General features: G+C 32.6%; 1 protein-coding gene across 1 annotated transcript in view; it reads right to left on the reverse strand.

Moving 5' to 3' along the window:
- Positions 1-4,244: 4,244 nt before the first annotated feature.
- LOC132735694 (uncharacterized) overlaps positions 4,245-12,575 on the reverse strand; it is a 30,016-nt gene continuing 21,685 nt past the window's right edge. Inside the window, exons 4-6 of the mRNA XM_060722676.1 lie at positions 11,158-11,415; positions 10,787-10,828; positions 4,245-4,742 (exon numbers count right to left, since the gene is read on the reverse strand). Coding sequence (XP_060578659.1) covers positions 4,446-4,742; positions 10,787-10,828; positions 11,158-11,415 — 597 coding nt within the window. The 3' untranslated portion in view covers positions 4,245-4,445. The remainder of the gene's footprint in view (positions 4,743-10,786; positions 10,829-11,157; positions 11,416-12,575) is intronic.

Raw genomic sequence — 12,575 nt, forward strand, 5'->3', positions numbered from 1 at the left:
TGGCCGTTTTAAACGGCTGGAAGTTATTCTGTTGTAGAATTCTTTTCAAAAATATATTTTCAACCTTCGTTCCAATTCATTTATTGTTTCAGTGTTCTATAGATTACGGATAATGGACCTCAACTTTCGTTTGTTTCCTTATTGACATTTTAACGCATTTATCTGTTGATTTTTTTTTTGTGGAGGGGACATGTCCTTGTTACGTGGATTTTTTTCTGATAGAATGTCAGACGTTATACACAATATGATATACATGTTTTTTCAGCATGTTCCAACGAAAAACTGTTTGTGTCGTCGAAAAAAACATTCAATGCTGAAATCAACAGTTACTTTGTTCCAGGATATGACCAACCAATTTATTTTATTCTTCTTCTAAATTTACTCCCGAGTTGCAATATCAAGTTCGCTATAACTTTCCGTCTGTTTCTATGATGTCCTGTTTATGGCAGTTAAAATATCACTTGTTAATATTTTAGATTGACTAAATCTCTTGCTTTAGCTGTTTATTTGAAAAAATAGTGTCACTCAGGTGGCGCTCTTGACGTTTTATTTTAGTTACGTATTTGTGTGTAAGTTGGTATCTCCAAAACTACTGATGGGAATGGGTTGAAACTTGAGAGCATAATAGGAGGTCACTTTCCAATGTTCATTATTCATATAAAGATTTTGACATAACTATTGCCCTTTTTGAACTTAATTTTTTTACATTATCCAGGCACTTATTTTACTATCAAGTACTACAATAGTCGAGCACACTGCTCTTGTTAATTGTCGCGAGATATCGCGAAGAACTTTTACATAAGTCACTTGTACCGTTTTATTCTCTTAAGATACATGCGAAAGTTAAGCATATGTTAGTGTTCATTCGTATTTAGAAACTTCGACGGGAGTGATAGCGACAGGAGAATATTTCTAAATTCTGTAGAACAGCCACGGATGAATACTAACATACTGAGTGTCAATCTTTATTTGGCCTCATTATTATTCACTTTATTACGTCATTATGCGGTTCTATGAATTACTATGAAAAATAGAAGTCGACTTGCTATGAACGGAATTCGATTTAGTGCTCGCCAATTTTTTTAAGCCAATCGCCGACGAGGATTTTTCAAATTTTCAAGTTACAAATCTTAATAGAACAGATTCTATATAAACTGGACGTTTTATATTATAAAACGCAAGTGGGCGGAGCACTAAGCCGGTTAGAGTGCATATTGGATGTTCTTCGTAAATAAGAAAGCTACAGTCGCTTCGCAAGCTCCGCTCCTTTTTAGCTTTCTTATTTACGAAGAACACCCTATATGCACTCTAACCTATACATAGTATAGACTTTTGTTCTTCTATGAAAATTAACGTGCAGAATTTTTAAGAAACACAGCGCTTTCAATGGATGACAAATAAATTAAGACACTAAGGTTAATTAGTGTCCAGCTTTATTTGTCATCCAATGAAAACGCTATATTTCTTAAAAATTATGTGTGTTAATTTTCATAGAAGAAAAAAAGTCGATACTATATTGAAATCCGTTCATAGTCGCCTTCTATTTTTCATAGTGCTTCATAGTACCGCGTAGTGACGTAATCAAGGGCCAAATAAAGCTTGACACTAAATATGTTAGTGTTCATCCTTAGCTGTTCTACAGAAAGTAGAACCATTCTCCTGTCGCTATCGCTCCCGTCGAAGTTTCTTATTTCTGTAGAACAGCACGGATGAACACTAACATATACTTATTGCGAAGTCTTTAACATTTTAAGTGTTAATGTTAGTTTTTATCCGTGCGTTCTTCAGGAATTAGAAAACTTTCGACGGTAGGCGATAGCGACCGGAGATGTTTCTAATTCATTAGAACAGGCTTGGATTGGATACCCAAAACAGATTTTAGTTTTCAAACTTTTTTGGCCTCATTAATTTCATTTATTACCGCCTACCAGTCCGCTTTATAAAACAATTACCTGAATGGTGGGTTTAAATTTGACCTTATAAATATGCATGATTTACATCACTTTGCGCTCGAAAACGCATACTGTACCCTTGTTTATGTTTCAGTTGGGAAATATGGAGGACGGCATATGGCTGATGCGACTTTTCATTTGCTCGATTTTTTAACATTTATTTTCGACAAAATTTTTTGATGAGTTGGACAATTGAAACTCAGTAGCTAATAACTGATATGATTTATACATGTATACACTGAATGTCATGTGTTAACACGAGGTCACGTAATGTATTTTCCAAAAACACAATGCTGTCTACCGAAAAAAAAGAAAGCAAATAGACACACGTGACTTTACTCTTAGTTACAAATTAATTAAGACCTTTTTCAACATTCGTAATAAACATAAAATTAATTGACATTCTGTATTGATTTTTAATTTTACACGTGCAGTATCTTTATCGCCAAGACATGGACTTAAATCTGAACTACATCCTGTATCAATTAAGCAAAATTATTGTAGATTCTTTCGACGTCATTTTTACTTAATTAATATTCAAAAGCGGCCCCATGAAAGCGCATGTGCAGATTTATGCAAATGACTTTTTTTACAAACGCGTTTCTATGAAGACTTGAAAAATGGACGAAATTTGATATAGTATCGACTTTTGTTCTTCCACATATTTTTTAAGAAATACAGCGTTTCCATTGGATGACAAATAAAGTTGGACACTAATTCTCAAAAGGATTAAATTAAGCATTCGACAAAATCAACTTTGAAGAGCCGCCAAAAGTTTCAATCTCTCTACTTTATCTATAACTGACCCAGACAGGACACCGTTATTTTCAGCTGCACTAAATCCACATGGAAGGTAACAGTCAAGCGTTTTCTTACGTTAGATTACACTTCTTAGATAGTTCTGTTGTGGGTACAGTCGTATAATTATACTTATTGTAAAAAAAAATATGATACGTCTTTACACAATATATTCTTACACAGTATTAAATAAAGTCAACAAAGTCCATAATTGTTTTATTGTTCCAAGGGATTTTGAAATTACTTTGCATTGAATGTTCACAAAATTGGGACAATGTGACATGCGCAACACCTATACCCTACCTTCAAGAGCAAGGTCACTATTGGGTGTCAAAGCCTAACATGGTTTGTTTTAGGATATATTTTGTGTCAAGTATATAACCTTTTCATCAATCAAGGGATTTTGAAATAACTTGGCACCAATGTTAACATTAATAAGACGACATGTCATGCTCAACAGCCAGATACCTCAAAGGTCAAGTCACACTTGAAGATCAAAGCCTAAAATGTCTGTTACATGGCATGATGCCAAGTCAAGTCTATGCAAATAAAATGTCATTTGTGAATTGCCCACATGCCTTAATTTATGACTGGACACGAAATATACCCTGTAACAAATCATATCCTGTACTCATTTTGTATTTGTTACATACTGTGGCTTTGAAATAGTGACAACAGCTGTAAAAATGTATTTCTCTTGACACACGTTATTTCATTATAATGTAAATATTATTTCTTACATATACAAATATAGCTTTGATTAAAATTGTACACTGAAATTTCAATTTCTTACCTCAGACATTTTAAAAAGCTACCTTTTGGGATTCATTTAAAACTTCCCTTAGGCGGAGGGACGTTGGTAACTCTGTCAGTTTATTCATGTTTTGTCTCACAGAAAATTGTTGAAAATAAAGTAACAGGAATAATGGCCCAGGTAAAAGAAATGTCATGTCAAGAATACAAAAATATTGCATTTTTCATGACCCTAACAAATTCGGCGCAGTCTGTGTATTTTTAAAGTTTAACCGACATTTATGTTCGCCACATCTCACTTTGTGCATTTGCAATCAATCACGTTTTTATTAAAACTCAAAATCTTATTTAGTATTATGGTTATGTTATGGGAAAGAAATATATATTATTTTAGATAATGAGTTAAAAGTGACGTATGCTTCTTTTAGAAGTAGTCATAGTCTATCGTTTATAGTCATAACTAAGTTTTAAAACTTTTTTTTCGCATGTTATCATGGTATATTATTGTTACAACCTTACAGATTTAGAGTGGTTGAAAATGAAATGAAATTCTTCCTTTTAATAATGCAAACATAACCTTTTTAATAAATAAATACTATTTGTTTAACAATTAATGTTAACTTAGCTTTTCTTGCTACTTTATTTTGATGTTTTTTGTTACCCAAGCAAACAAATATTAAATTAGACAGTATGAAATCAACAAACATAAGGTAATTAAGGAAGCAATTTGCAAACAAAATGAAAATAAAACTACATTTTATTTTTTTATGTTACACAAATAGTGACTCAGAGGGTGCCAAAATACATTTTCAAAATATTTAGAGTTACATGGTATTGTTATATATACCAACTCAAATGTAATATATACATTATCTTTAAAGTTCAAAGTTAATTTCATTGTCCCTTTTGACAGTCTGTTGTAAATACTCACATTGTTTTAATTTACTCTTTTGCTATGAAAAATTCGCCTTTACCATCTACATTTAGAACAAACTTATTATGTCCTTTTCCGGATCTCATCTTCCACGCATCGTAGTTTTTGTCATAAGTTGTTATTTCAGCATTTTTCCAGTCGATTTTTTCTTCTTTTTCTAGATAGGTGATAAAGCCTTGAAATAATTTCCTTGCTTTTGCCGTATTGTCGTCATTTGTCATGGCTTCATTTCCACAAACTTTGACAATCATATGTCCGACTGATACTTTATTGATTCTGTCGCACTGGTAAATGAAATCGTTACACTATAAGAAAAAAGAAAATAAATAGAGGAAAGTAAAGAGCCACCATCGAGCGGTGGAGCGCTTGACTTTTTAAACAGTTAAAACAAATATTTAAAAAGAAAATTAAAGAAAAAGTCTGAATCATTTCCATAAATACATAGCAATATAAGGAAAATTCAATTGTCTGACCATTACAGGCCATTAAAACCACAATTCAATTATCTAACCTTGACGATCAAGGTCATTTAAAACTCAAGATCTTAGTCAGTTCAGCCTTTCAGAAAGGCTTGTCCAAAAGGTTGTTTTTATCGAAGTATGAAGATAATCCATTGTTTAATTATTCAGCAGGCTTGGGGTAATGATACTGGTAATGGTAATGCAGTAGGAATGATGATATAAATACACAAATATAAACGCAAAATAGTCTGAATGACATTGTAAGTACATGTGTGTGAAATGATGCTCAAATTCTAAGAAAAAAGAAAGCCAAATAGCGAAAATGAAAGCAAATGAAGATCAAAGTGATATTACCCCACCCATTAGAAAACAGAAATCAAAGGTCCAGCATAGAAGTAGTGATCATTTTGAATGTCAAAACAACGCAAATAAAGACACAGATATAAACAATGATAATTATTCGCATACATGTTGTCAATTATCAGCGGAACATCATCTCAGCCAAGCGCGGCAATTACTTTACTCACCGCCACCCTCACCCACCCACAATATTGAACATATAAACTATCAAATGAATGATATATATGGGGCAAGTAATACAAACGTGTCACAGGGTAATTTATCACAATTACACCCCTACCATTTGTTCACCGAGATCCAAATGAAATACTGCCATGGATTCATATTCTGCATGGATTAGAATCAAGATTAGATGCAAGATTAAATGGAATAGAATCTCAACTGCAAAATTAAGGTAGTAACTGGCAAAACCTAGAAAAAATTCAACAGACGCAAAATGACAAAATAAAGAAACTAGAAGATAAAATTGAAGCAATTATCCCCATTCCACAAACAGTTTAAAGAATTGACTCCCATGTTATAATGCTCAATGAACGTTTACATACACAGGGAAAACAAATCACTGAATTCAAGAGACAGTGTTGAGGTCATTAATGATTTATATGAAGGCATAAGACACGAAAAAACAGATGTAGAATTTAATATGGAATCACTACAAAAGCATTTTTAAATAACATGCAAAGTGAAATAAAAGACATGTCAAGTAAACATGAACAGCAACAAAAATCCATCTTAGATTTACAATGTCGCAGCATGCAACATAATCTTATTTTCCATAGCATACCGGAAGATGAGATAAATCCTGGTGAATCAGAAAATACTGAACAAAAATTAAAGTTTTTTATCAAAAATACATTGGAAATTAAAAAAGACAGATAGCTAGCAAAGGTACATAGACTAGGTAGAAGGAAAATAGATCAGTTAAAACCTAGACCAACATAAACAAAATTTAAAGATTTGAAAGACAGAGACAATATTAGATTCACTGCCCCCGTTAAGCTAAAAAATACAAATTTTAGGATCAGAGAACAATTCCCACATGAAATAGAAAACAGAAGGAAACAATTATACCCAAAGCTGAAAGAAGCTTAAAAGAACGGCAAAAGCGCAAAATTAATCAGAGACAAGCTTTACACTGAAAATGAAAGAATATGTCGTGAAAATAATGAATCAGAAACACAAAGATGTCATGAACCTAGACAACATGAGCATAAAACATATACATCAAAACATGAAAATTATGCACAGAAAACAACCTGCACCAATACCAAATATAAATCGAATCCGAATCGGTCAAATGAGCAAAATTATAGAGTGCAGGCAACAAACATTCAAACACCAAATAGGTTCCAAGTACCATCACATATAGATGATGAGGACAGGCAATGAACATACACTGGAAAAAGACCAGCAAGATCACCAATTGAAATGAGCATGGGTACAAAGAAACATAGATAACATTCGCCTGGCATTAACTCATATGAAACATCCAACAATGAAGATATACAATACCACTGACTGTTTTTGAAAGTTCTTATGAAAATGGTGATTTCTAGCAAGACGAAGAGGACAACAAAAACATAAAGCAGAATATTAAAATATGTTCTATGAATAAATCTCGTTTAAAATGTCCTGAATTTTTAGAATTTATAAATTACTATGATATCATAGGTGTTCAGGAAAGCAAGCTAGACGATTTTGATACTATTGTTGTTGAAGGTTTTGAAATTTTTATGCATAATAGAAAATAATATTCCAAACACAGATCAGGGGGAATATGTGTTTTATTAAAAAAAGAAATTGTTAATTATCTTAAAATTCTTAAAAGTGGAAGCAAACTTGTACTCGAGTTTAAACTTGATCTCAAAGATGTACAAAGTGAAAAAAATGTATGTGGTATTGTATATATACCCCCAATAAGAACAAAATATGACAACCCAGACCCCTATTTAGAACTGCAACTTGAAATAAACAAATTTGACAAAGAACAAATACTGCTTTTTGGAGACTTCAATTCTCGAACAGGGTCCAAATCTGATATTGTTGAATGTGATGTATTTATTTTTAACTTACTTGGTAATGATGAATGTATAAGCGAAAGTAGAGACATAGTAAATAAATTAAAAAATAATGAAAATCCTCTCCAAAGAAAAACATTAGATAAAACTGTAAAACTTTCTTGAGAGTAATGCAATGTAATGATACTGCATGCCAATTTGCATTACTTGTAATGGTACTGGAATGCAAAATTCAGGTAATGAAGGTGCATTACTGTGCATTACTTTGCATTACTTCACCAAACTTACTACGTCACATAAGGTATAGATGATCAAAAGAACACAAGATAAAATTGTGGTGGCCTTAATCAGTCAAATAAAAAATAAAAACATGAAAATTCGATACCATTTCCATATATGTCTGCACTGATTTATAACATCTAGTATGAATTGAAGTATTTGTTGTATTTGCAGGCTTGTACATTTTTCAGTGTAGAATTGGGATAAAATGATGAGTTTAAATTCACCAATTTTACAGTTAATATCAAATATTATAGACCTGAATAATTAAGTGAACACTAACCCAAGACAGTTACAATCTCATTATAATAGATGATATAGCACAAGGTCAATATCAAGATATATTCAGCGTCAGTTTTGAGATGGTTGTCATTGCTTAAAATACATTATATAAAATGGGTTGGGAGGACAATTTTATACACCTTCATGAAAAGCCCTGCTGACAACCATAACCCTTAATGCAAGATTAAAATTACTGTTTGACACTTGCCTTTGTTTGACCATTTGGCACTTCAGCACCTTTTGTCAAGCTGCCATGTGCCAGACTAATTATCACGAAATGCATAGTCACTCTCACTGACTTAAATAGAGAATAATAAGAATCCCTAAAGAAAGCCCAACACGGCACAATTGAAAATGTTGCAGGCTCAGTTTGATTAAGCCTGTTCATGGACGGTACTGTCAAGTGCAAACTACCGTCCACGCCCCAATTGCACCGGCTTTAGCAGAATTCAACATTTAACATGAACTGATAAAATTTAGAATTTTGAAACATCCGCATATGTGTACTATTTCACGTTTAAATGTTGAATTCTGCTTAAGCCGGTGCTAGGGGCGTGGACGGTAACTTGCACTTTCCAGTACCGTCCATGAACAGGCTCAATCAAACCGAGCCTGCAACATTTTCAATTTTGCCGTGTTGGGCTTTCTTTAGGGATTCTGTATTTATCTATTTCATATGGCGGTTATCATGGGACCTTCAATGTGACAAGTGAGTGCCATTCCATGATGACCCCTAAGTTAAAAAATGTGTGTGCCCTAAACGAGAAAACAATGGGCGGAACTAAATAAACTGGAATTTTGAAAGGGGATCAGAGGTTATGAAGCCTGCGTATCACAGATACGACGTCAAAAGGACAAATTTAAAAAGCAGGCCAATTATCCTAAGGTTGATTCATTAAGTATTCAAGTAAGAAATACTGGAACCACCAACAAGAAAGATGTCAAATAGAAAGAACGAAAAAACCACAAGCACAACAATAATGTCGTGCTGAACGATCTTTAAGGATCGGAAATATAACATCCCTGATTGAATGTACGGGGCGACTTTTTACAGCCTCCACACAATTTTAAGTAAAAACTTAAAATACAATTTTTTGTAAATTCAGTTTGGTTGTATTGTTATTTAAAGGTAAAACACAGATATGAATATCTTGAGTCATCTATAAAGGAAGAAGATAATCAAGCAAAATGTTTATATGCCTATATTACAACTGAAAACTCTTTGAAAGTGTCTCATAGATTCAGAAATTTAATAATAATATATGTATACAAATATACATGTATTGATTAGTTTGCTTTTTTTGTAATTATAAGCTACAAAACATTTTATCTTGACAAAAAGAAATCGTCTTATGCTCAAAAGTAATGGTAGTGATACTGCATTACTTGGTCCATGTAATGGAAATGTACTACATTACTTGCCCAAAATCAAGTCTTGGTACTGGTACTGATACTGCACCAAACCAAAAAGTAATGGTAATGGAATGCATTCCTTTTGCAAAGTCATGGCCCAAAGCCTGTTATTCATTTACAGTTAATTATAGCAAAATCAGTGAAAATTCAATAATTTAACATTCAAGGCCAAGGTCATAATAAGCTAGGTTCAATTTGAGTTTAACATACAAGATGTTCCTATTCTTAAGAATGTTATGTCTTTATATGAAGTCAATCCATTCTAATTAACAAAGTTATAGCCAGTTACAGAAAAAAAAGGAAGAAATAAATGGAAATTTTCAATTATTTGACCTTCAAGGTCAAGGTCATTTATGAGTGAAGGTTAACCCATTACTTCATGAGCATTTTGTGAAAAATGGCTGTTTTCATTGAAAAGTCTCCTGTTACAAGTTCAATTTGCTATAAAACTATAAAAACTGCTTCAATACTAATCAAATTTGGCACAAATGTTGCCTGGACCATTGCCTTTGTAACAACATGCTCAGGCTTACATCTCAAAATTTCCAAAAATCACTATTTTGCGTTGACTTTTTCCATCAAAATTATTTTCAAAGTGCTGCAACTTCTCAATGGATTGAGATAGAGTCAAATGCTTTTCAGCGTTGGTTACACGTAACCTTATGATCGATCTGGGGTCCTTTTTAGCCTCTCACAAGTCCAAAATTTTCTTGGCGATGAGGGCGACTGGTAAAATAAGTTGAATAATGAGACGAATAAAAATGCAAACATGAAAATATTAGTGTAGTCTGTATCATCAACACTTTTGCAAACGTCTGGATAATACAGACGGGTGACCTTTTAATCGATCTACTCCGGTCTTCGACAGTCACCGGTCTCCAAAGACTTTCTCCTATTGATCGAAAATTGTAAACTTTATTCTCGATACAAACGTTATTTTCAAACAATTTTGAAAACAGTTAAATAAAATATCTTTAAATTATTAAAACTTTCCACCGCAGGAAACCTTTTTAACTTGTTTGAGGACTGTTATTGCTTCGACACATTAATGGCAGTTATTGCTCGTAGGATATCAAAAGCACTTTTGCGGGTAGGAGGGATTGTAATTATCAAACTGTTCTGTATAAAATTAAAAATTAGATACGATATTTGGTGATCGGTAAATTGAATGAATTGGAGTATTTCTATCTTTTAAGGTACGTTTGTAATTTAAGTTATTTATAATTTCAGCTTTGCTGAGATCAGGTTTGATTATGTGAAAACAAAAGTGGGTCTGGGAAATCTTTTCAAAAGTAGTCTCTTTGTTAAAAATGTGAAATAATATTTTCCCTGTGAATTAATCAAATATAATTTTCACGGATAAACCAGTAATCCGAATACCAAAGAAAAAAGGAATTGAAAAATATTTTATTCCACGACGGTTTTAACAGAAATATGTGATTTTTGTGTCCTTTTTTTAATAATCGAACCTTATGCTAGTGCTTACGAACTTTGAAGTACAAGTACTTTCCAGTGGTGACAAAATGTTACACTTACCGATGGTGCAAATGAATATTCTTCGCCTTTAAACTGAACAATCTGAAAAGTAAATAAAAAGCACCTGTAAATTCATGCAGGACACAAAGTAAACATTTCGAAGAAATAGTTAAAATTTTAAAAATACAGATAAATAAATATAAAGTTAAAATAAATAATAATAATTAAGAAAATAAGGATATTTTTTTATGAAAAGGAAAGAAAAATAAATAATAATATGAAATTGAAATCATTTTTTTTATCTTCTAAATATGTATTGATCAACAGTTTAGACGACGGATGTTAATACAACTGATTGTGTTACATCAGTTCTTTACAGGCAAATGCTAAAACGAAATAAGCTGTCGCCGTATTGAGATATTCATTCTTACGATAGGATTTCCCTTGCTGTCAAATGTAGCTAGAATATTGTTCTCTATCTTTCCTGCAGATATTGTGTATAACTTGCCAGCATCGTCATAAAAAGCGATTTCTGTGTTGCATGTTATATCCTTCTTTTCACTCCTTTCTAGAAATTTTGCGATACGCATACACAACAATCCGATGGCAGCCTGTTTTTCTTCGTTTTTCAGTATCTCTGTCATAATTTTTAATGGTGTCACTGTGTGTTTCTCTTGAAAAGGCCATGTCTGAATATCGATACGACAATGTTTTAAAGTTTCATTCATTCAAATAATTTAGTACAATGTATATGCCTTAGCCGCTTTTGCGACTTCTTAAAAACTGTAAGTAAATGAGGGTCATTCTTTATAAAATGCAACTCATATTATAATTTCCGAAATAAACAAACGACCACTTTCAAAATTGCCGGACATATAAATCCCTGTGACTTTGACCTTTTCCCGAAACTAAACGAGGTCATAAGGGGTATTCGTTTTATTGATTTAGAGGAACTTGAATTTGTGGTGGTTGCGAGGGTGAGATTGCTTGAGAATTTTTGCCTAGCAACGGGCATAAGTATATGGAAGTATGTCAATGATCGCAAGGGATATTACTTTGAAGGAATGTAGAGAGGAAGCGACCTAAGAATATTTACTTCTGAAATTATTGCATTATATAATGAATGACCCTCATAAAGACATATTGAATTATAAGCGCGTCAATGAAAAAATGATTCTTGGTTACCGTTATCCCTTATATGCCCAGGCACTTCGGAGTCAAATACTTAATTGAGACTTGATGGTAAATCATCTTTTCATATATTATTTTGTAAAAATTGTTTGAAAACCAGTTTTATCGTTGAAACAAATGTCCCACTCTTGTTTAAATATTAAAGTATTTTTATAGTTTCTACAAAGGCGTATCACGTGGGGGGGGGCAGGATTTGACCCCAAGCGTCCCTTAAGAAATTTATTGATCTCGTTAAATGAAATGATATTTTGCTCCCCAGAGGCTCGCATAGTATGATTTCATTCAACTTACGAGTGCAAGAAATTCAGTATTGAACCTACAATCATTCAATATGTGTACGTAACTGCCGCGCTTTTTTAGTCGTACGAGACTTTTCATAGTGATTTATCATTGCAAAGTTATAAAACTAATCGCTAATAGTTCCAAGTAGCACAGATAAAATAATAGTCCTCGACCCCCACCACCCCACCCACCCCCCCCCCCCCCAAAAAAAAACAAAAAACAAACAAACAAAAAACTCCTTTTGATTAAGAATATGAACTTAACCCTTGATATTAAGTAAATTCAAATTTTTAATTTTACAAAGTTTAACTTTGTGTATTTGTTCATTGCTATTTACTTATATGATAATCAAAGCTCTGATAGTACTGTTAGAAGT

Source organism: Ruditapes philippinarum, unplaced genomic scaffold, assembly GCF_026571515.1.
Source record: "Ruditapes philippinarum isolate M1 unplaced genomic scaffold, ASM2657151v2 ctg741_1_1_1_1, whole genome shotgun sequence".
Classification (NCBI taxonomy): Eukaryota; Metazoa; Mollusca; class Bivalvia; order Venerida; family Veneridae; genus Ruditapes; species Ruditapes philippinarum.